The sequence below is a fragment of the Bombus vancouverensis genome, chromosome 6, assembly GCF_051014615.1.
Source record: "Bombus vancouverensis nearcticus chromosome 6, iyBomVanc1_principal, whole genome shotgun sequence".
NCBI lineage: Eukaryota > Metazoa > Arthropoda > Insecta > Hymenoptera > Apidae > Bombus > Bombus vancouverensis.
Window position 1 is genome coordinate 14,264,260 of NC_134916.1, and position 25,029 is coordinate 14,289,288.

A 25,029-nucleotide genomic window follows, 5' to 3' on the forward strand; every position below is an offset into this window, starting at 1 on the left:
AATCTACATGGAAAAGTATATTGAAATCGTTGAATGAGTTTTTTTCGTACAAAAGTTCCAAGCTGCTTTTGTATTTCACGTTTAACGAATCGAACCTTTTCTCTCATGGATCTATTATTCATCGTATCGTGGGAAAATATTAGTTTCCTACGTATAGAAATATAGCTTGTTATTTTTAGACGATGAATTGATAACATTACCATCTTCGCACTTTCATTTTCAAATAATTTCAAATATCTTTTGTACCGAAGATAAAAAGTTTGTCCTAATAACTAATAAACGTGTAATAAACAAGCGTCGTCAAACATCTCACAATCCGTGTTGAGACGATTAAATTCAATTAGAAACGTTATACACAGAATCACTCCCGAGGCTCACGAAAAGTGTTTCTGATCGTGTTCTGTTGTGAAACGTTGCAAGGAGCATCGTCTATCGTCGCCTGCAGGCATGCAAGGAGCTTCGGCACCGCATAACTATCGATCGATCGAGGAACGTAAAACCGTTTCGTGACTGGCCGCGGGAAACTCGTCGCTTTTCGTTGCTTCTTATTGGCGGCTGGCGAACAGCCAGCAAATCTTCTCTGCAATCTCTTTTCCCAACCCGGACCAAAGACACATAGTCCGTAAGTCAATTATAAGGTGAGAAAACGAGGACAGTCGCGGGTTGGATGGCTAGCAATAACGGGAATGGACAATATAAAAGAAGCCATGGCTTCGTGACGCAGTTACAGAAGCTTCCTCGGGGGGTTTGCCAGAAAGCTTTGTCCTTTCGGCGCGTCTCTCTCTCTTGAGCGTCGATACAAAGACGGCTTTATGAAATTCCAGGAGACGGAGCTGCAAAGAGGCGGCTAGTTTCGTTCTATCGTCGTACGAATCCTTGGAATCTCTGATTGTGAGTTAAATTATGAATGAGACGCGATAATTGAGTATTTAAAGTACTTCAAAGAACGTCCAATATTTATTCGTATTTGTTCCAGAGGTTGTTAGATATTTATTAGGATCTTGAATGTAATGAATAGTCTCTTGTTCTTATGATTTAATAGCATCATATAAATGAAAATACTTTTCCAAATTGGTTAAAATATGTATAATTTATCAACACCTATCCTGAAGGATTTTGAAGATATATTAGGGTCCTGGATATAACGCACAGTCGTATATTTCTAAGACTTTTTAGAACCATAAATAAGGTTATAATAACGAAATATATAAAACGATCGGTAACACGCATCAAATCGTTCGATCTTGGCTTCATTGATTTCGACTTCTGAATAACATTGAGCGAAATAACGGAACGCCCAAGCTGGCTACTATTGAAAACCTCTTAAAGCCTCGCCTACTTTTCCATTGACTGGCGATTCGCCAGCGATACGTCCCGACGATTTCGACGATTGTTCGAGCCCGATGAAAAGCCTCGAAGGGTGAAAGCCAACGAACAGAATGGACTGGATCAATTAAAAGACGCGAGAGGAGAATTTACGGAAACGCGGAAGAGAAATGGCCAGCCGAAGAAACATCGTGGAAGGGTTACAAGCTGGAAGAACTAAACGACTAGCAGCTAATATCGCGAGAAATACTGTTATTGCTGCTGATATTTCGTGAAAACTCGGAGCACCGCCAGAGGGAAATCTCCTTATAACCCCTTCCACCGCGAAAGGATTGCGAGCGATACCAACGTCCATATTGCACCTCGTTTCACCTCTAATGCCTGCTTCCCGATCTCCCAACGAGAACAGACAATTCTCTCCAGATTAAACGCAATATAGATGGGAAAAAGTGGAGAAGTTACGCTCTCACGAATGTTTGCGCAAATATTTGAACGATTCTGCCCCGATACAATATTGTTTGACAACTCTTTCTCCCTCTCTCCCTCTCTCTCTCTCCCTCGCCCTATCTTTCTTTCTTTCTTTCTAATGCTAGGGATAAATCCTTGAAAAATGATCTTCACCCCATGAAGATTGTATTTGTATTCAGATTCAAATTTAGATGTTCAAATACAAATTCAGTGATGAATCTTCGAATTGAAATTCATGGCTCTAAGTTCAAGTTCGAACTAGCATTAAAATTCAAATTTAAATGCAAATACGAATTAAAATTCGTTCAGGCAATTTTAAATTCCGGTTTTTCTTTTTAGATATGACATTTCGAGGATCATATATACATCTTGATAACAATTTTCTCATATCCTTTGGCATCGTGTTTTTGTAATCTGTACTCGAACGTAATTGTGATCGCACGCGTCTTCCGATCGATGCACCTTTTTTTCGTTCAATAACTAATATCGCAATATTGTTGCCGCTGATGTAACAGGGAAAATTTGCAACAGCAAAATTCGCCTCGGGAAAGCTTCTTGCAACTGGTTTCGTGCGGGCGGAAGGTTTGCGAACGATACCAGCCGGGTTTCATCCGCTTCCCACGTAATTCACGTCGACTCTTGTTACCGAAGCCCGGCCGGAAAATTCACGGCGAAGATCCGGAGGGAGAATATTTTTTCGCGAAATTATTATTGTTTCGCGACTAAAATTATATACGACGCGGTAGCGTCTGGCTTTTAAACGCTACGTTACAGGAACAATATGAAATTCACGGAAGCTACCATTATCCCGATTCGCAGAATTTCTATACGGAATTCGTCTCGCGTTAAAATCCAATACGTATAAATTTTTTAACAGAACTGAAAAAAGAGTAAAACCGTATTTTTCAATTTTCGTAATTAGTGGCGTGTCTCCGCTCTCGCTAATCGAGAAGTTTCTTTCTCCCAGACTCCAGGTAAACTTTCTTCTTCTGGGAAAATTCTAACCGCATGCGATAAATCGCATAGTTTATCGCTAACGCGTATCAGGCTCGCTAAACGCTTAAAAGGTGGCTGCAAAACGTACATTTTATGTTAGTACGGAAGTTAAACGTCGTTAGAAGGAGACAGCAGTAATTCCTTTAACGTAGTTTCGGCATAGGAAGAGCGCATCGTGGTTCCGCCAGTGTTATCGCTACTTACTCAGTTGAACAATCGAATTACGATTGTATCGTCTGTACGCGCAACAGTACTGTCCGAACATTGCAACGCTTCTCGTTTAATACGTAATGCAACAGTGTTAAGGTAGCGTGTACGAGATAATCAAAGCCCCGTCTCGCCCAGCTGTAATCCGGGATAGTTTCTTCGTCGAAGAGGTGTACCAGCCGCGTTTCCCCTATAATCCTGTAATCCACTGGTTCTAGAGTCTATTACGTTCTCTTTACATAATCTATAGGATCGCCGCTGTCGTCGTCGTAAGGAAAGGCGCCATAAACAAACGGCTGATACGTGTACCAAATGCGTCGTTGGGCGGTTTACCGGCCGTTCGAGGGAGCCGCACTTTTGGAACGACAGAAATTATTTCGCAATATTGATCGTAGCGGAAAATTCTCGGGAGATCAAACGTACGATAAACCGGTATCTAAGAAGAAGGGTGAGCGGAGTCAATAAAACCGGCATGTCGTAAACTAAACGTAACGCCACGGAGAAAGTCGGTTGCCTGTGTAGTTAAAAGGATTAGTCGAGATGCCATTGCGCGGAAACGGTAAACGGATGCCAGTACGACGGTTCCTTCCTTGGTAAAAATTTCACCAGAAACCGGCGCAATATCGGTTTTACGGGCGCGCTTTAAAGATGTATCTAAGCCGCTTGTATGACGTGTACGTGCTGCTCGATGGACATTAAGGGGTTAAGGCACGTGAGAAACCAGACAAGGCCAACTTGTGTATCGCTGAATTCAAAACCCCCTTCTTTTCGTGACATTAGTCACTTTTCGTATGAAATACGAACGTTAAATTTTTTGATAAACATTTCTGTCGTGAATAGTAGATAGGACGAGGGTCCACTCGCGCGATGATTCACCGGCAAATAATGCCAGCAAATTACGAGTTACAGATTATAGACTTCTCTTTTACGATATTACAATTTTTCCTCGAATACGATAATCGGATAACTTGTGCAGTTCGTAGAATTTATTTGTAAAATTTTGTTCGTTTCATTAACAGGCTTTTCACCGTTATGCAATGGTATTTATTAGCAGCGGTAAGTCGTCAAGCTGTAATCTCGCGCTAAATCACGTTTCAGCAAAAAAGTGTCGTGAAAATTCCATTCAGCTTAGCGAAGCGCGTTACTTACTCAAATAACGAAACTAAAAGTCGTTACGTTAAAAATGCAGATAGTCGTACAAGCGCAGAGCTTAATAGACGACAAGGGAAAGTACTGCAGGATTTTCGTACATAAAAGGTTAAAGGGGAGTTGATTTATGGCGCGTTGGGATCTTAGGTGAAAAATGGCCGATCGAAAGTACGGGCAGAAATATCTAGCTGGTGGCTTTGCCGCTCGTACGAAATGGTTCGGTCTCATGCCGCTTAAGTACATATGCCAACACGATTCCCCGTGAACCGAGCACGATCCGAAATGGAGAGCGCGTCCGCAAAGCGCGATAAAGCTCCTAGATCGTGGTGCGAGCACGCAACCTCCCTCTTGGAACGCGTTAAAATTGCATCATGCTCGGGATTTATCGGTCTCCATCATCCGTAATCCTCTTCTAATTCGTTGAATTTTCATTTCACCGACCGAACGAAGATTCTCGTTCGAAAGATGTGGACGTTTATACGAGAAATCGCGTTGGAAACACGTTGATCGTCGCCATACGATTCCCTGAGGGAAATCTTCGACATACTTTCTAACCGAATATCCAGAAGTTGGCAACGCTCGTTGCCCGAAATCGGGCCGCCTGGAATTACCAAGAGGAGTTGCTCGAGTGCGATCGTGCCGCCGGAGGAGGAAAAAATGATGACCAAACTTAGGTTATTACCGCGGCACCGAGTTTAATCTAAATGCGAATCTAACGAGGACGAACCCCAACCTCGTTCGTGTGATGGCGCACACTCAAAGTCGTCGCTCTGCAATTGTATTCCTCTCGTCTGTACGTACCGCGTCTCTGTGTGTTTCAGAGTACACAGATTCGCGACTCGCGCTTCTCAGACAGCTTCTGTCTCGCCGACGACATGTATAACGGTTTCTGATAACTAGCACGACCTTTCGAACTTTCCAGACTATCTTGTAATTAGACGAATTTGCTTAACTTTCGCGCCGCGTATCGCCGTTTTCGTGTCAACCGATCCTCCACCGAAGATCCATAAATAAAAAGAATACAAAGTGACGAATAGTTTTCTTCCTTGCGCCGTAATTCATACTTTATCACTGCGTGTAACTGGAAATTGTTGTCCTCCAGAGCATTGCTGGTATCAAGGAAGACACGAGTTAAATTATTCAACGGGAAAGGTAAATAGGACCTACAAAACGTCTACTCGATATTCTTTATTCCACCGTATCCTGCTGATCTTCTTCTCTTCCTCCCTCGATTCCTTAATACGAATTCGATCTTTCTCTCTGTCCGCCAACTACGGTAGATCGTCGTTCAGTACTTTGCGTACGACAGCTCGTCCTTGAAATATCGATTCGCATCCGACGGGTACATCGAACGGTTTCAAGATGGCGGTTGACGAACGAAGCAGACCAGAAGACGCAGTCAAATTAGATTATCTCTCTGTCTTAGTTTCTAGAATGTCTCTCCTCTCGCTCTTTTCTCCCTTCGTGCACGGAGAACACGAGGACAGGCAAACTTGGATTTCTGACTTACGTTGAAACGCAGCCACACTTTGCTCTGACGTTCGCATAGATTTGCATAATTCGTCTTAATAGCGATCAGCCGGAATCCTTAAGAAGCAGTACCCTTCTCTCTAAGGATTCATCTCGGCAGAAGATAAAATATTCCCTGCAGCTGTATAAAGTTAAGGATTGCTTCCGGAAATTTTCATAAAACGATGTACGAAGATATCAATGATCGTCTGATAGAAACGATGCGAGCTGTTTATTAAATTGCCACGTGCAAAATGTTTTTCCGAAGTTTACATTGTACGAAATACGTAATACCATCTATGAAATATTATCCCGTCGTCGATCAACCATACCGAAGATGAAGATATCTGTTGCAAATCATATACGTCGAATGCTACGAAGATTCGTAAGAAAAATCTGAGGATAGTTCTCTTATGGCCTTAAATTTGAAAAAAGCGAAGCCATGAATAATTAGAAACATAAATTTATTTGCCATGGTCTAAGTACATTGAGAAAGCGCGTTGAGTTACGCGGAGATTACTTTAATCAAATATTTTATGCCTTAAACAAGCTACGTATCGGCGTAATTTTATATTTTCAAAAGCAACACTTTACATATACCGACCTAATATTTTCTACGATGCGTTAGTCCATGAGACGGTTATTTTCACCCTATGAAAACACGTCAGAAACACCCAAAATCTTCGCTGCACATGCTCTTCCTTGACCTGACACAAAATTATTGCCTGTCACCGGGCATTCCAATCGAGTAATCTCAATTCTACGTCGAAACTACCGGTCGATCGCAATTACTCGCACGCGGAATTCTGCAGTAACACACACGCGAGACAGGAGAACCACTTACGATTAGATCGATAGCTCGAGTCAGCGTTACCGCGACGTATGGCTTGGTGCCAGACTCAGTCACTTCTGTTTTGTTGCCGTTTTTAGCGCTGCCTGTACAGACGTGGTCGCATACCACGTACCTACGTATACGTATCAACCCGTGGCCTTTTTCCCCTTGCTACGTCGTTCTTCGAGCGACTAAGCGTGGGAACGGCTATTTTTACAGATCATCCCTGAGTCGAACGTGTGACGAAGCAGCTGTCATCGTCACGAAGAAATCCGTTTCGTCAGAGCTCTTTGCGTTGAATTTCCATCGCCAAAATTCGATAACCCTTTTGAAAGCCATGTCACTCACGAGACATACGAAACGTTCGATGGCCAGAAATATAACGCCGCGTCGTTGACTCGTTCAAACTATCGCGTAGGAGATATTAAATTTGATAATTTTCTGCTTTTCAAACGCCAATATTGCAAATGATACATTTCCAATGATGAGAGGAGAGTAAAGCCGTGAGTTGAAAGAAATTCTATGAAAGCGTCCTTGGGTCGAGAGCATTTACTCTTCATTAAATCGCGCGCTAACGCATCGGCAAATAGCAATCGGGAAAAGTAGCCGTCTGAGGCATTAAGTAGTAGACTGTTTGAAACCGGATGCCAAAAGGACGAATTGAAAAAGACGCCTGGCATCGGCGTGTAGGTATACTTTGCGAATTAGACTGTCACTTATTCATATTCATTGAACGTCCCTACTTTACACGAACCATAAACCAGCAGGAAGGTTTTAACTACCGACCCATGACCCTTTTTACTGGCGCTAGCATGGTTAAGTGAAAACGACCGGTGTCTGGTCAGACACGAACGCGTCTTCCATCTACTTTGCTTCCCTATTCTCGTTGATGAAAATTCAAGTGTTTCGCGCGGAGATACTATCTTATTCGTATCGTTACTAAACGTTTGAACGTATTAAACAAAGGATTTACTGTCCACCACTACTGCCGCTAGTACGTTTAAGCGAAAACGATCGGTACTTGATCAGACACGAACACGCCTTTCATCCGAAATTCACGCGAATTACGAATTGTTAGTGACGCTAATATTTCTGAGTGAAAACGGTCAGTACGTGATCAGACGTAGACCTTTGATTCTGCGTCTATTTCCCCAATGACAGTCATAAAGTTATTTCTAGTAAATACACCATTTTATACGTATTACTATTAATCACTGGAACTACCCATCGTGTCACACGAGATACGATCGAAATTTTCACTAGTGAAACTGCAAAAGGTCGAATGTGCTTGATGGTTTACCGATCGTGTTGCTTTTATTAAAAAACAGTTACCAGGATATTCGAGGCGCCGCGTGGACGTAGTACGAGAATGATATATCGTTGTCCAGTCCACGGCCCACACGACGTAAATCATTGACGAGCCACGGTACGAAGCACGTCGAACTATCGTCGTCTATCGATCGCAATTATCCGGTAATAATATCATGCAATGCATCAATTTTCTTTAGCGGTCATACGTGCATCAGTGAAACATCCTGAACCAAGGTTATAGTATCGAAAGAAGATATTCGATAAAGTAACGAGAACACGTCGATGACTTTGTAGTCTAACGGAAGACTTTATTGGTCCACTCCGAGTGACCGTTGAACGGTATCGAGAAGCCAGATAAGATCGTACGGGAGAGGTCGACGTTGTTGGCGAGAACAGGCGGGGTTAGAGACTAGTTGGAGGCGGTATGGCGCGGCTAATAGTGTTTAAGGGTTGCGTGCGGCGCCGTAGGTGAATGGCGCCAGGACGTCTAAGCGCCAACGGGCCGACCGTTTCCAAAGTATACAGTATACGTGGTTCGATCGTCGAGATATAGTCGACGATTCGTTGCTGGGAGGGGACAAAAAATACGCATAAGCATCCTTCTGTGAAGCCAATCTACGTAATCATGCAGAGTTACGTACATCCCCGGGAAACGGTATTGCGAGAGTCGAGCGAAAAAAGGGCTGAAAGGCCAATTGCCCTCGAACGAGATTGTTCGTAGCTTGTTCGACGAAAATGAACGGGGGAACCGAGAAGAGTGGTTCCGCAGAGGGAGGGGTGGATGCTCTTGTTCTTTGATTCTTTTCGTCGCTTTTTTTCTTTCCCGCTCTTGTCCTCGTTTTTTTTTCTTTTTTTTTTAACATTATCCTTGTCGTTCCTTCTCATCGACTTTCGTTTCGAGCAATGGAAATGTAGCAAAAATACGGTGAATAGTTCTCTGAGTTGCTTCATCGTTTGCATTCAATCTTCCCTCTCGAATATCTTGATACTTCGCTCCGTCGTCTCGTTACACGACCATATACGTCCGTACGTATACAGAGAAGCATCGGGATCTCGAATAAATTTGTCTTTCGAATGTGTCTTTTAACGATCGCTTAAGAGACGTCGACTTCGTCCGCTTTCGGATATTTGGAGAACACGATGATCGGCTATGAGGATCTCGGACAGGCGACGAATAGAAATTCAACGGCAGGGGAGAAGACAGTGTTAGACGCCATTACCTGAAAAAATCTTAACCTTTTCGAAGGTCCGCCAACATTTTCGGCGCGCTGTAAAAGTTAACGATGGGTTTTGAAATTGCCTCGGCCTTTTTTCGCCGTAACGAGACACGGTGCTTGGTTCTTTGCACCCCATTCTCTATAGTCTCTCGTGCGAGAAACATTTAAGACCGTAACTCTATTGTTATGGGGGTAAGGGAAAAAACCAGAAGGGGCTGTGAAAGAAGCGGGCAGCATCGACAGCCGGCCCAGACCGTAATCGCAAGGCCGGGCTCGAATAAACGTTGAATTCCGTGAAAGGGTTAACGTGGGGTCGAGAATCACTTTATTTCTCGGCCCGTGAAGAATGTTATCGCGGTGAGCCGTGAACGAGAAGAATGGAACGTAGATCGCGAAGGATTTTTCTGTTGCTGTTTCGTATTATACAGCCCAAGTGCTATTCTGTTACTCCGTTACAAACGAAACAAACACGGCATGCATTTTCCTTTTCTTCTCCTTCGTCTCTAACCGGCGAATTAATCCGTCTGAGAAAATTGTAGGAGGAAGTCGACTTTCAATCGAGACATTGGATATTCAAATTATCGTCGATCGACCTCCAGGAAAATTGGTTTGCATTGCGTCGTCCTGTTAAAAAATGGCTATCCTCGGTCCCAGGAATGCTCGACGGACATAGTCAATCGCCTCCGGTACTTATGAGATACGTGACCCCCGCAATTCGTGGGGCGGAGGTTGCTCCGCGCCCATGAAACTTAATATTCCGTGGAAAGGACTTACGTAAGGACGTGGACGAAGGAAGAAAGAAAGAGAGACAGGGTGAACGCGAGGAGAGCAGAGGTGAAGGGGCCAGAGAAAAGAAGGGATAAAAAGAAAGGGAAAAAAACGGAGGAGAGGTACTCGTTGGTGGTAAAGAGCCCCTTCGCCCCCTAGACTTTACCTAGACTCGACCGAGGAATCGATAGGGTGACTCATCGAGGGGCGGTGACGGAGTTCTCTCCCTCCCTTATTCCTTGTCCTCCTTGTTCAGCCTTCCCACGCCCTTCTCGTACTCTTTCCATCACCTTGCTTCCGGTTCTAACGCCGAAAGCGTGTCCAAACTTTCAAACTCTCGCGTACGACCTACGTTCCGGTTACTTCTTCCCGTAGACTGTTTCTCGTTCTTCTCCTCCCTTGCGGGGTCGAAATAACGAAATGCACTATTCGGGGGCCTCGTTTCGGTATTCGCTCGTCCGCGGAATTTGCTGACTTCGATGGCGACTTAAAAAGTTGCAAACAGAAAGGGAGAGAGAGAGAGAGAGAGAGGGAGAGAAGGAGAAAATAGAACAAGCTTGCTATTTTCTTGTTCGCCGCGTGTCGTTTTCCTCCGCAGTGCGGTCTCCTAACCAACCTCGGATCGTTGCAAACATCGAATCGATGCCACGAATTTGGCCACGTTCGAACGATATCGTCCTCTTTCTTCCTTGTTTTTCTTGCATTCTTTCTTTACCCGGTGAAAGTAGAGCGACAGACGCACGGCATAAGTGTAAAGTTTTCGCTCTTCGACCACCTCGAGGAAACTTTTCTCTATGAAATAACGAAGTCCGTTGGAAAAGACCGCTGCAGCTGCAACTCGCAACTGCAACTGCATTTCTTCGGTCGTATCTATAACGAACATGCGGCAATATGATCGCGACGCCAGCCAATTTATCGTACACGAACGATCCACCCTTCTGCTGAGTCATCCGACGTCCCTCCTGAATTAACGAAATCTTTCGCACATTTCCATCGGACTTACCCTACGAATTACACGCTCTCCTTTTGCTTCCTTCCGCCATTCGATCTTTAAATAATTAACCATCCAAAGATCGTAAGCCGATTGCACAGCTAAAATATTCACGAAAAGAAGTTAATGGAATCTAAACGAGCGTTCTTCTATCGCGGACAATTACCACGAATTCGCTCTTTTTGCTATAGCCATGTTCGCCTTTTCTTGCTAACGGCAGTGCCGTAAAATCAACCTTCGGGTTTCCAACGTTTTCCAACCGTTTCTTTTCCCCTAAAACTTTCATGCTCCCTTTCTCTCCCCTCCTCTCTCTCTCTCTCTCTCTCTCTCTCTCATTCTTTGTACTTCCTTCTTCGTTCCTTCGAGCTGCTTTCGAAATAACGAGATGTATCGATGTTAACAAAACACTAGAGTATCTACTTCGTGGCACGTGTAACGAGCACGCGACCACATGGCCAATTTGTCGCCCCTAACCATGCCGCCCATTCGCTGATTCATCTGAACTTCCCCCTCGAGTCGTTCAACTTTTATCGGACATTCAGGATAATCATGAAGTCGAGCACCTGGAAATTAACGAACTCGTTTTTTACTCTGTCGATCGGGAAATTTTCAACGTGGCGGATCGTAAAATCGGCGAACAAGGATGATTCATGGTCGTTCGTGTGTCAGAGATAGATGAAACGCGAGAAAACTGATTACCCTCTTGTTCCGGGCAGAAATATAGCTGCAGTCGATGAAAACCGGCGAGGGTCGTAACAAACGTCGAATTAGCCGAAAGAGGTAGCATCAAAGGGTTGCAGAAGCAACTTTCGTTCGCGTAATTCGATCGGTTAATTATCTCTCCTGTCGATGGCCCCATTGTTTCCTCAGATCCGTGGAAAAAGCGTATGGGACAGAAATTCGCGAACTAAAAATAGTTTGTCTTTGATCGAACACTTTGTAATCGTGCATATGTCCGCTCGATTAATTTCATTCATATTTTTATCTCGCCAGTGTTTTCCTCTATCGTGTTTACAGTTGCTATTTCAAATATAATAACACGATTCTTGATTTAATCCATGGAAAGTGATGCAACTAACGAAAGGTGGCGCGTTTTTTGACAAGCGACTCTGGTCGAACACGAATTCCGCGTCGATTTGACCGAAAGAAGCTCGAGCTCTCGAAGTACAGAGCTTAAAGCCCGCGGTTGAATCAATACCGAGAACAGGAGGGAGATAGGTAGACGGCAGAAGAGATAGGAGTGTCAAGGATAGAAGAAAGGAAGGAAGGAAGAAAGGAAGGGACAAAGGAGGCCAAGGAGATTCGTCTTAGACACCCAGATACATACACGTACACGTAGCCAGACACACACATTCTTCGGGCCTGTTCTCTGTGTACAAGCCAGCGTGTCTGTACACCGTGTATATACCCGATAGTTTGTCAATAAGTACATGGAAGTTCTTCGCAACGTTTTACGATTAACCGGCCAGATTTTTTTAACGATATGACCGGCGTCGCGTCGGCATGGATGCTTTATGCCGGTTTCTGTACAACGTCCTTCTAACTACTGTCGTCTTGCTAAGGAGCATCAGTGAGTAGTGTAAACGTACCGTGCTAAATATAAAATATCATGTTTAAAATAATAGTCATCATGATCATCGGTATATCTCTGTCTCTGTTTCCGCCTCTTTCTCTCTCTCTCTCTCTCTCTCTCTCTCTTTCTCTCTGTGTTACTGCGAGCTTGAAACTCACTCCTTTTTTACGCTTTCCAACCTTCAGCCTATACGAGACCTGATCAGTCGGTCAATGTTTTTAATCCTCTTACACCGTCAAGAAGAAGACTTTTGGTCTTCCCTCTCGAGGATTCTCGAGCGTATTTCAACTCGCGAGGTCGTCTCTTCGCGATTGATCCGCTATACCCTTCGTTTCGTTTCCTATTTACCGCTCGAACGATCTCTCAATTTTTCTTCCGTTGATTTATTTTCGTTCGCGTTTTATATCACGAGCAAATCGTGACGCTTTCGTTAACGTAACGTCAACCACACTTTTCTACGAGTGGCACCAAAATTAGAACTAGAACTATCTGGTTATTCGTACCCGAGCTTTTATCACATCTTCGTCAAACGCAAACTCATCAGGCGACTAAAACGCTTTAGTTTCTATATATGCGCAGTAGTATTTTACATACTTCTCTTTCAATGGTTACGTCTATCTTAGGCTCTTGCAAAACTAAACTTTGACCTCCGTTTTTAATCTACCGATAGTCTCTTGCCTCACGACTAACAGCACGCGCGTGTCGGTTTGACGCATGTTTTACAAAAACAGTCTCACGAAACAGTCGGGCGACCTTCGAAAGATATAATTTAGAACTATTGCTCAATGATTTTAACCCTCTAACATCGAGATCAAATCTTTTCGCACTTTGGGAAAGTTTTCTTTCTGTTTTTATAAAACCTAATGCGCTGTAATTTAACACTAATTTGACCGAAAATAAGTATAATTATCATTTGGTTCATCATTTAATTAATAACTTCTTTACGTATAGTGAATGGAAGTTTTTTCCTTACATTCTGCCTTAGTTCTTTCAAATAAATGTCTATCGTCCTTAGCAATTGAACGATGAATTACAAATTCGAAATTACCAGAATGTAAATTACGACTTCTAGTACTTCTCTCGCATATCTCTCAGTTTACTCTCAAATCTCTCGCAAATTACTTGTTGTGACTGTAGCCATCGAAAATTGTAAGTGTTAGTCATCGACGAATTTTACAACTCGTTATGTCGTGTCCACCTGCTATGATGTCTCCTATACGTAATTTCCACTGTGAAGTGATCAAATACTCCAATGAACGTTTCCCTGCGTATGCCTTTAAGCAAATTCTCCACCGATGTTACTAAATTAATTTTAATTCACAGAAATTTTTCTCAATGTGTTTCAGAAAACGGTCTCCTCTCCTTTGAGAATCCCAACTATCACTTGGACCCAGCTCGCCTGGACGATGCTTTGAACAGCAATGAGAACGGCAGCTCTCTGTACGATGAATTGTATCAGGAATTGGTCGGAAACGGTGGCAGAAGCGGCGAAGTGACTGGCGGCGGCGGCGGTGGCGGCGGAGGCGGTGGTACGAGGGTGCAAGCCCGCAGAACGTATGCCACATTGGATCTAGGTAGCATGGGGGTTGACGTCACTCAAGGTCCACTCACACAGGATTCTGTGACCGAGGACGCACCGGACAATACCGACAACCATAACCTAGGGTGAGTAGAGATTCGCTAATTTCGTTTCGTTGACATTAAATACGAATTCACGTTCGCGAATAATATATGAAACGGAGAACGTGGTCGTGATTAAATTCTTGGATACATGCGAAAATATTATAGATATAAATGAGCAGACCACACGGGCTAAACATGATAAATCCACTTTTGATAAAAGTTGAAAAGAAGAAAATAATCAGATAGATACAGAGATACTGATAGCTTAAAAGTAGGTGACGTAGAAGACATATTTAATTCCAATATATTTTCAAAAAGACATGTGTAATTCCAGAAATAAATGTAAAAGGACATTTGGAAATGTAGGGTAGTTTAATGGCATGTACGACTAGAATTTTAAAATAAGAGAAATATAATTTATCATGTGTCATTCTCATAGTCTTAAATCGGAAATCCCGACTATCCGAATACCGGTTAAAGAGACAATGTATTATCGTAATTTCGATTCAGAAAATTTAGAATATAAATCTGAAGGTAATATTACATTTTTATATAAAAATATTTATTTTTGTTTAATTCTGATATTTAACGATCATATGAAGATAAAGTTACTGTATCGTCGAAAAATCCGATCGTTCTAACAGCTTGTGTTACGATCAGTTTGTATAATTAAAGTTCTACTGTATGTATATCTAAAATCGATAACGTAATGCCTAATATACTCGATTTGACGAAACAGATAGTCTGATTTCCAGAACGTCCATAATATAATCCGAGATTTATATTAGTCGTCACAGGAATCCACCATTTTCATCAGAATATCATTACGTTTCTGCTTTTAAACGGGTGGCGAGCTCGCAACGGTTCTTCGAGTTTCCCTTATTCGTAATATTCTCGAGCGGCTGTCGAAAGCTTCGTATAAGCGAGAAATCGGCTTCTCGAAGCGAAATCGAGAAATCGACTCGCTGGGAATGTTCCTCGTGGTCGTACCTAGGTAATATAAGATCCGGCCAGGCAGAATCGTTGATAAAAGTCCCGAGTCGGACCTCATCGGACTACCGCATAAAATTTCAATAAATCCGGATCCGTGAAAAGGACTCGGACAGAAGGAACGTATAGTCGATGGTACAAGCCAGTTTGAACTTATTCCCGACTGTTACACGAGAGGGAGGGTCTAGGTATTTGTTCGATCACTGAAACTTCTCTTCGTTCAGCTCCGACACTCTCATCGAAACTCCTTTGTCTTCCACGGCTGTTATCGAGCCCTGATAAACGTTGAGAACCACCTTAAAGGGAACCGTCGTTTCTCCCTCTTTGTTCTTTCTTTTTTTTCCTCTCTCCCTTCGATGGAAACCATGAAACAAGAGATTCTCATCAATTCGATGTCTATTTTTCCAATTTGATCGGAATTCTTTTGAAATCATGGCGAATTAAGACTTTTTCCGGACTGTAGAGAAACGAACCCAGCACCGATGAATCGAACGAGCAACTTCGTCAAACCGTTCCAAGTTATTCGAACGCGACTGTTACACCGGCCCTCCCGTATTCGCGATTGTTCAACGGCCTGGAACTCTCCGCGTCTCCTTCGTTCGACACTCCGGTTCTCGCCCAGCTGTTAAGTCCTTTCGTCTCGAGGACCTTTTGTCGGCGATGTTTGGAATTACCCCAAGTCTCGTCCTGACTCGTTAATCTCGCAAACGAGGTCTCCGTGAACTCGATCGCGGCTCCTTTTCGTCGATTTCAGAATTAGATTGGAGACGTTCCTCCGGTTTCGTCATCGCTTTTCACGATCGTCGACGAGTTTGTCGCCACGATTCATCCACAATAAACGATCGAATATTGTGTTTTATCGTGAGAAAGATATTTCGATGGAAAGCTGTCGAGAAACTTGCACATCGTATTAATATTAAAAAAGAAACAGACGTTAAAAGGATAGTCTTTGGAGTTGATAAATATATTATCACATGGCTTAAGCATTTTGAACTGCCTTACTATCTTACTATTACCTCGTCTTTCAACATCTTACGAATTCGTCTAGGATCCGAGCTAAAAACGCGAAAACCAATTGTACATTGAAATATTAGAGAAAAGGACGAACTTAGAGTTTACCAGTCGATGAGTCAGTGATTTGGTCATCCAACAACTCGTTTATTCACGAAGAATAATTATCTAAAACGAAGTTTAATGAGGCAGAAAAAGAATCGTAGCTGCTGTGAACGCACACACTCTAGCTGCACCAAGTTTCGACGCGTTCAATCAACACGTATTTTAATGAACTACTACTGCTTTTTCGCCATTTCATTTTGTTCGGTCTGCTCTTTTTCTTTTTTTATACCTTTGACCCTCGTCTTCTTTTCGCTGCTCGGAAATCCGGACAAACATAAAAATGCAATTAAGGAAACGCCTGGCGTCTGGCAGAGGCCGCATACTTCTTGTTCCGTCGTGAAAGGTGGCTTCTTCTTGCTCGTCCCGACGACTTCCTCCTGTACCACCCTTCATTACCTCTTCTTTCTCCTTTGTCTTCCCTTCGAGCTGCCTAAATTCAGTCCACCGTTCCGTTGGCTTGGTTAAATGGCCGCAAACCCAGGAAACAGACTAGAGGGAACGCCACCGTGACATCGAACTTTGAAGCATCCAGTTCAAGCAATTAAAAAGTTCTACGGTGAAGGGATTCAATAGGCGATCGACCAAAGGAGATCCTTAATCGTCCCTGGTATTTTGATGCCGTGTTCCTTCCACGAAGACGATCACTCTTCTCCTATTAATCGTGAATTCTGAATACGACTGGAAAAAAAGAAAACCGTTCTTCACTCGCCATCGATATTTTAGGATAACGATTTGAAATATACTGTCTCATCGAAGAAGGAAAAATATCAGCGAATGAAATCTCCAAGCTAAAACAAGAAAGAAATCTTGATAATCACAACTGTCGATGAATGGAATCGTGACTGTCGATGCTGCTACGAGGTAAATGGTTAAAAGGCTCGCACTGATGCATCTGAATGCTCGCAAACTACATAAACAAACACTTCGGACGTTTCATCGGTTGGAATCGACGCCTGTCGCCAGGTCCGACGCATAGTAAGGTAATGAAGCTATCGGCGAATGACAATCCGTCGCAACTGATCGAATTTTACGGTCGAAGCAGAGTGGAAAAGCGAATTTCCCTGCCTGCAGGCCAACCCGCTTTCATCGTGGGTGTAACGTTAACTTCGTTTGCGTTGATGCGCCTGAAACGTACGCAGTGTTACGTTGTTAGGCGCTTGACGTGCTCGTATAATTTCATGCATCCGAGGTGGCTACGTCACCATCGCGTCGCCGGAAAATCGGTAACCTAATAACGTGCTTGATTATTCGACAACCGTCCGCGGTAATTGCCGATCGCGAAATCTTTTCCCGCAACCTTCCCGGATAACTTCGTTTACGTCGCATCGAACATCGTTCAAACTTGGGATCGCTCCAATTCATTTACGCGTTCTGCGTATAGTAACTCTGCTCCGATAGTTAGGCTTCAGATAAACGATTTACGTCTTTCTTTACGAGAAATTATGGTGGACAGATACTAAAGTCGAAACGAAGGGAACGTTGTACGAGTGTGGTAAGTTCATTGGTTGGATACAGTACTATTACACGGTAGACGATCAAAGTTACACGATAAGTTGCCGGACTACTTTTCCCCCAAATTTAAGCGATCTGCCTAATATCATGGGGTCTCGATTTTACCTAGTTCATCTTCTATAATGGATAGGGAAAGTTTGAAGTGTTAGCGAAGAAGCTATTCTAGAAGTCATCGTGGCCAATTGGAGCTTTCCAGAATTGGATATTTGGAATCTTCCGGAATCGAATGTTCGAAATGTAGATTCGATTGTCTAGAGCCTTTCAGAATCGGCTGTTCGAAACTTCTTGAAACTGAAGATTCCACTTTAGTCGTTCATCTGACGAACTATCTTTCTGCGAAATGAAACATAAGAGCGGAGAGCTTAATTGACTGATTCACTAAAAAACGAAATACACGCGATGTAGCTACTATCTTCGCAACATTTTCTGTTCGTCGGAGAACGCATGCATAACATTACACTCATGTACATTGCGTTATTAATTCTTTGCGATTGCCGTATTTTCTTCGATGGTACTACCAATTAGTCGAAGCAACAAACGTTTACAGTTTGAAATGAAATTTCGAATGCCGCCACTGAGGCGCACATTCAGCTGCATAAAGTTAAAAATGCAATCCTGCCCAGTCTTGCATCGTCATCACTGCAAGATCGCCAAAATATTGCATCGATCTTCGCTTACGCCAAACTTTAAGAGGAAAACCTAATGGCCATGGCGAAAGAGGAAAACCCAATGGCCATCGCGATTGCAGAAGTTCTACGATGAAAAGTTCGTCACCGTATCCGGTGTCCAGACGGTATCTGGTAACATTCGGCTGGCAAAAATGGCTTGGAGAAGAGTCGGTGCAATTTCGAGGGTCGGTCGCTTTGTCAAAGGCGAGAGAAGAACGAGCGAGAACTGGACGAACTCTCGGCAGAACAGAGAAAGCGAAACTGGACGGTGATGGGACTAGACGCGAAATGTCCTGATATTTCGTTCCAACCTCCGGCCCTCGAGGTGGGATATTAGACGATAAGCCTGCGAAAAAAGGGGTCGTTGGACGGATGAGTAGAGAGCTGCAACGACCGCCTGGCTCAGAGATTGAACTTCATCTAAACTTGCGACAAACTTTGCTCGTACTTGCCGCTATCTCTCATACTTCTGTCGAATCTCCGCCTACAACCCTTAACCTTGTTCCACTCTGACGGTGCCGCTGGGAGGGATGAGAGAAAGTTAGGTGACAGGCAACGAACTGCTTCTGTTCTCCTCCGCCAGAAGGATGTCTCCTGGTTCTTTGAAACGAAAAGAAGGTAAACCAGAAGGGAAAGGCAGGTATTCAAAGGATTCGATTCAAAAGAGGACGAGATAAAGACGAGGGAAACGAAAGTTGAGAAAATCCGAGTGTCTACCAGGAAAACAGAAAGTAACATGTTTCACGATGAAACGAGCTAAAACGATCAAAAATAGAAATCAAAGGAATGACTTAAGAGACACCAACGTTATCAATTAACGGCGTTTGTCTTTGCCATTCGTCTTGCGAATTTCTTCTTGAAAAGATCCTCTTCAACGAGCTCCTATTTTCTCTTTAAAGGAAGACAAAATCTAGGAAGGAATAAAAGAAAGTAGAGGAGGAAGAGATAGAGAGAAATCCGTGAAATTCGACGCGCTCGAAAGCGAACAAATCGCGTTTCAACGTTGACGTGCCGCCAGAGAGCGGAAATTTGCTACCGAACGGAAGGAAGGGCCGATAGAGCGCGGTCGGAGCAGAGGTACCAAGCTGGACGTGCACGATCCACAGTCTGGATTATATATTTTCCAAAAGCATAGCAGAGGCTAGAGAAGGACGAGAACGCCGGCCATCCGGCGCGCTTAATATATCCGCATTATTCTTCGTCTGGTGAAAACTGGCTTGGTCATAGAGCTAGTAACTGATGCAAGTCCCTGGCGGTAGTAGTAGTAAGGACAGGCCAGACAGAGGTAGATTAATGCAATCCGCATCAATCTCCATCGGGGTTGAAGGGCCGTCTTCCCTCCAGGAAGCCATCAGCATCGCCGTTCGTATTCACTTACGCCTGTTCGCCGTTATTATGCATCATTTTGCTCTCGCTTTTTTGGCCAATCATCTCATCGCCATACCGGTAGACCGAGTGTTCAGGCAAATGGACCGATTACCGTCGAGTAGCCGCGCGATGTAAAACATCCGTGGCCCAACAGTTCCCTAGTGATAATTGAATTTTTATCGTTGTTCCCTTCTTCGGGGCATTATTCGTCGAGCTATTACGCGAATATCTCGTTATCGATGTTCTTTGTGGTGCTGTGGGAAAAGAAGGACAAAAAAAGAAGGAAAAGAGCGTTCCATTAGGGGCCTGTTAGTGGATTTGTCAGTAGACTGCCTAGGCTTCTGCTTTTAAAGGGTAGGTCAGGGATTACGTAGGATTGATACGCAGGAAATATGGGGATGATAGAAGACTTTCGCTCAAACATCTTAAAACGTCTTTCATTCTTAGCAAAACTCCAATATTTCATATACACCGCTCGAAACAATTGGTACAACAAGTAATTGTTTAGATTCAGAACTTTCAATTACATACAGTTTTTAGTAAATTTTCATGTGTTTCTTATATACGAGGTACCAAATATTTTTGTATTATTTTCCTTTATCACATATTTTTTCATGCTTGACCACATACAACAACTATTCCAGTATTTTCCAGTGGTACTGGAATTTCGACAATTGTGTCTTTGCTTCATATTCCTGTAGCTGTGAGTATAGAAGAACCTCCACTTTTTCTATGTAATTCGAATAATCCTCGTAATAATGAGAAAAAATCACCTATACCACGATGCATTCGTGTCTTTCGTACTTTTCGCCGGTTTCGAACCACAGCAAGGCTATCGAGTTAACGTACGCCAGGAAGCAGCGCCTCTTCATTTTTATTATCGCCTGGTTATTGTGCAGCGGCGAGCATGTGTCGCGATACGTGCGGGCAACGCGAGCTTCTCAACGACAGACACACGCGTCAGGGTTGAATATGCGCGCATAATCGCGACCTGGCGTACAAAGCGGTGTCTCGTAATGGGCATATCCCTGTATCCTGATAAAATTCCCTCCCAGATCTGGCCCATTCAGGAAGCGTAAACCCGTAAGAAACGACGACGGTCGCTATTCGAACTACCCTGTGAATTGCGGGTCATCCTCTATAATACTGACACAGACGGAAGAGAGAGGGACAGAAAATACTCTTAGGTGTAAGTTTCCTCTATCGGTTTCGTTGATGTCATTCATACTACGAAAACTATAAAGAAATATCGCGTAACTCAACGCGTGACACAACATCAAAGATTTACTTTATCAGCGAGTTTAAGAGCTCGTGATAAAAATCATCCTCTATCGTCTCTTCGATTTCTGTTCAGTATATTTCAATTCTTTCGTATTTTTTGTATATAATTAAATAACGAAGTTCTAGTCCTAATATTTTCATAGAACCGTATCGTACATGTACCTATATTTCTCTTAGCCCCTGATATTACTCTGAGGATACATCCATGGCAGATTAAAAGCCCCCGGCAGATACGATATTATTAGTTCTATTTTACATCAACTTCGAAACAGCGTAACGTCTACTGTACTTAATAAAAAGAGGAGAAAGTAGGAAAGATGGGTAAGAAAGTTTTCGGGTAATTCACGCGCCAGCGTTCAGGGAGCGTTGTAAGTCACCTCGACAACACCCTCCGGAGCACTCGAAGCCGAAACGCACACACCCGTGAGAAAGAACGAACCATTTCCAAGGGTTCTGTGAAAAAAAAGGAGAGAAAGAAGAGAGGGTCGGAAGACGAAGGAGAGAGGAGGGAACGAAGGTATCGTGGAAGAGGCTAAAAGTGGCGGAACTCGCACCTCGCTAGGATAGGTATCTTAACGATCGTGTCTGAGGCGGGATACATTGGGCGTGAAATAAGGCGCCTTTGTTAGGGCAGCTTTTCTTTAGAGCCGGCACCCCGCCTAGCCGCGACTCATTCCCTCGAAGCGTTCGCCTTTAGTTTCCTTCGTTGCCACCCTCGCAACCGCAACCTCCGTCAGGATCACCGAACAGAGGGTCCACACTCTCTGACGCTCCGTGTCTTTCGCCAGGATCGTTCTGCTCGAACTCGATGCAGGAGGACTGACAGAAAACGAACGTTTTCTCGAGACGTTGTAATTTACATTGAAAACTGATACTTTTGATCCAGATGAAACATTTATTTGGTAGACAGTTTTATTACAGCATATTTGGAGCAATGGGAAAAGGAGGATTTCGATACCAAAATAGGAATATAATTAGATAGAGTCTAAAAATTACGACTCAACGACTATGGTTAAGGATTTTTATAATTTGAAACTCGTTAAGGACTAACCCGTGCATTTTTCACGCGATATATCCCCAGGCCCGAGCATTCTCTGTCTCTCGAAGCAGACTACGAAAATTCCTCCCTGCTTTTCTCTTCTCTTGGCTTCGAATATTTTCACCTGGGTGCTGAACATTGCTTGACCTTGAAACGAAATCGAATCGGTGGCAGACGAGTGATATCGTATGCATTCCGCGCAGTCGTCACTGTATCTTCAAGCCCGTCACGTCTCACGCTCCCCATATACGATGTGGAAATTTATGATAGGCTGGCAGGCGTCCTCGCGTCCCTGTAATCCCTTAACGCCGTTACCTGCAACACAGTCTTGCTTTCCTTATTTCTACCGATCGTTCACGGGGAATTTCGAGCCGCGACATTATCGTCGATCACGCGTCGAATAAAGAACACGATGAAACAGAGGGTTGACATAAACCAGGGCGTCCCTCGTTCAAGATTTCCAATTGATATCAACGCATAATCCCGCTTCTATATACCTCCGTGTATCCTCTGATTTTCCTCCGAACCGAGGTCACGCGTATTATTCTATCGTTCTTTGATCCGATCTTAGATTTCGTATGTTCGCTTTGACCCTAGCTACCCTTCGAACGGATACGGAAAGAATCGAAATCGTCCACCTCGAAGATAAATATAATGGCAACATCGAGCAATACGGCTTTTCCGACAACACGTACAACATATAGGAATCAAAGCACGACAGTTCGATGGAATCTGGCAGTTCCAAGGCGCCCAAGTTTAACTTGCGAGCGTTTGCTAATGAACTCCCAGTAGCGCAAGTAGAGCCGGTCAGTACATAGTCGGCCACAGAACTTGAGGAACCTCGTTAATGAGAATAGGCATCGCGAGTACCGTACAACTACCGTGAAACACAAACGTTTCAACAACGTCTAACGAAGAAACAGCTACAAGGTATAATAGGGAGGCGCCGGCAAAAGGTAAACGACACATTGTTCTCGTACCACAGTGCAGTGGTAATATCGAGTATACAGTGGACCACGTTGTCAGGGACGAGTAATATACTCGTGGACGCTCGCTAGTGGGCCGAGCTTGGTCAACTATAATTCCAAACGCTTAAATAATGCAACGAATGCATCCACAGACCGCGCATACGCGGCTACATTCGAGCGACGCGGTTTCTCGTCGACCGCGTTTTCCTCGCCGATAAAACTTTCACGACTATCCCCGGATCGAAGTTTTATTGCGGCTTATCGATTATCTGCCATAGACGTAATTGGATTATTTCTCTGTTCAGGACATTGATACCTCTCTCCCCCCTCCCCTTAGTCCCTTTCGACCCGATTCGTTTAACTACGATGAAATTGAACTCGGTCAACGACATATTTTTTTTTATCTTCTCGCGCCCCGAGGAAACCGAATCCGGATCATTTTGATGCTCTTAAATCAAATCGAGCGACGGGGCCGTTCTGCGTTTATCCGCGTTTCATAGGCATCCCTCTCCGATTTGTCTGTACTGAGTTTGTGGAATACGTTTTCAACGATAAATTGAATGGATTGTCCATAATATTAAAAGTAGACTAAAAGGATTCAGTCTTTGTTTTCCTACGTCAAAAACAGATATCGGTGAAAATCTATAAGTGGATCGACGCGTTTAATAGTCGGACGTTCCGACGTTTGCCGTTCCACCGAGGATTTTATTACGAGAACAGAGAAGGTGGATTTCCGGAAACATGGAAATAGCAGTTACTCGAAATCGAGGTCAGATAGGGCAATGGTTTCTAGAAACGTTCGGTACGCTCGATTCATATTATAATACGCCAGAGAAATTGCTCTCTTTCTCGTCTAGCTACGCTGCATTGCGGAACACCGTATTGCGGCGCGTTTGATGCAGTTCCCTGGCGTAAATGTGTCGTGTTACGATAGATCCTCTTCAACGGCTTTTGCAACTTGCTTTATACGTCATACCTGGCCATCTTACAATAGCGCGACGCCCAACTATAAATGTATATCGATTCCATGCCCACGGAGATAAATACGTCACACGGCGTACAGAATACACGACGTCGTTTTTGATACCAATACTGATCTTCAAAGCAGCCGCGTGAGACGCCAATGCGTTTCGATCGCGAGATGTTTTTCCAATCAGATTTAATCTCGACGTCGCGCGTTCAACGACTCACGGCATCGAGAACAGAAAGAAAGAGGGAAAAAAGGGAAAAGAAAATGAAAGCGTATCGTGTAACGGGATCTCGATGTTCCCCTGCGACTGATGAAAACGAGGCTGTATCACTATGAAAAGTTTCGATTCCCAGCTACGAGGAAGAACCTATATTATGTCTGTCGGTCTCGAAATTTCTAAGGGAAGATCGATACTCCGCCGCGATAATTATTTAAAGCAACAACCCGGGATGGTTTTTCCATTACTTAGTACGGATTAAATGAGATCACCCTTTTTCTTTTTACGAGGAAGAACTGAACATGGTTTACGTAATTGATGAGGTTTGAGGAAAGTGTTAGATATAAGAAAGCAAATATTTCGTGTAAGATAATTCTGGACAAAATTGATCTGTAATAGAGAAATTTGGATACTATTAAACGTTAAAGCGTATTATTATATGTGTCTGTAAGGATTCTGAAATTCATGACACGACGCTTTAAATAAATGTAGCTGTTACGTATCATTCCCTGTATTTAGTTCGTTTTTGGTAGAAATGCACTTTTCTCGTCTCACATTTAGTAGAATAACGAGATTATCGATATCCAAATTGATGTTATTCTCAGAATATTAACGATCAAATGACGTGAGAAATGAAAGCATAGAAATAGATGCGGAACAAATAGATCATAGCCCGAAAGTTGACCTAAAATTCGAGTTCTAAAATGAGTCATCAACGTCCACATACACGTTCCATTTATTTTAAAGATATGGAACACACGATTAAGTAAAGATTAAGAACCAAAAATGTAAAAGTACGATTTATAGACAGAAAATAAACCTATTTAGGTTCTAAACTTGGTAAATCTGTTACTTCTAAAGTGTGAAAATTAAACACGGGGTAGAAAGCAGGGAAATAAAGTAACGAATTGCTATGAAAAAATTAGCCCA

At 43.3% G+C, this 25,029-nt stretch overlaps 1 protein-coding gene across 1 annotated transcript in view; it reads left to right on the forward strand.

Moving 5' to 3' along the window:
* The window catches only part of LOC117157576 (protein Fe65 homolog), a 113,929-nt gene that overhangs the window by 39,997 nt on the left and 48,903 nt on the right, over window positions 1–25,029 (forward strand). Inside the window, exon 3 of the mRNA XM_033335710.2 lies at window positions 13,694–14,012. Within this exon, the coding sequence (XP_033191601.1) occupies window positions 13,694–14,012 (319 nt within the window). The remainder of the gene's footprint in view (window positions 1–13,693; window positions 14,013–25,029) is intronic.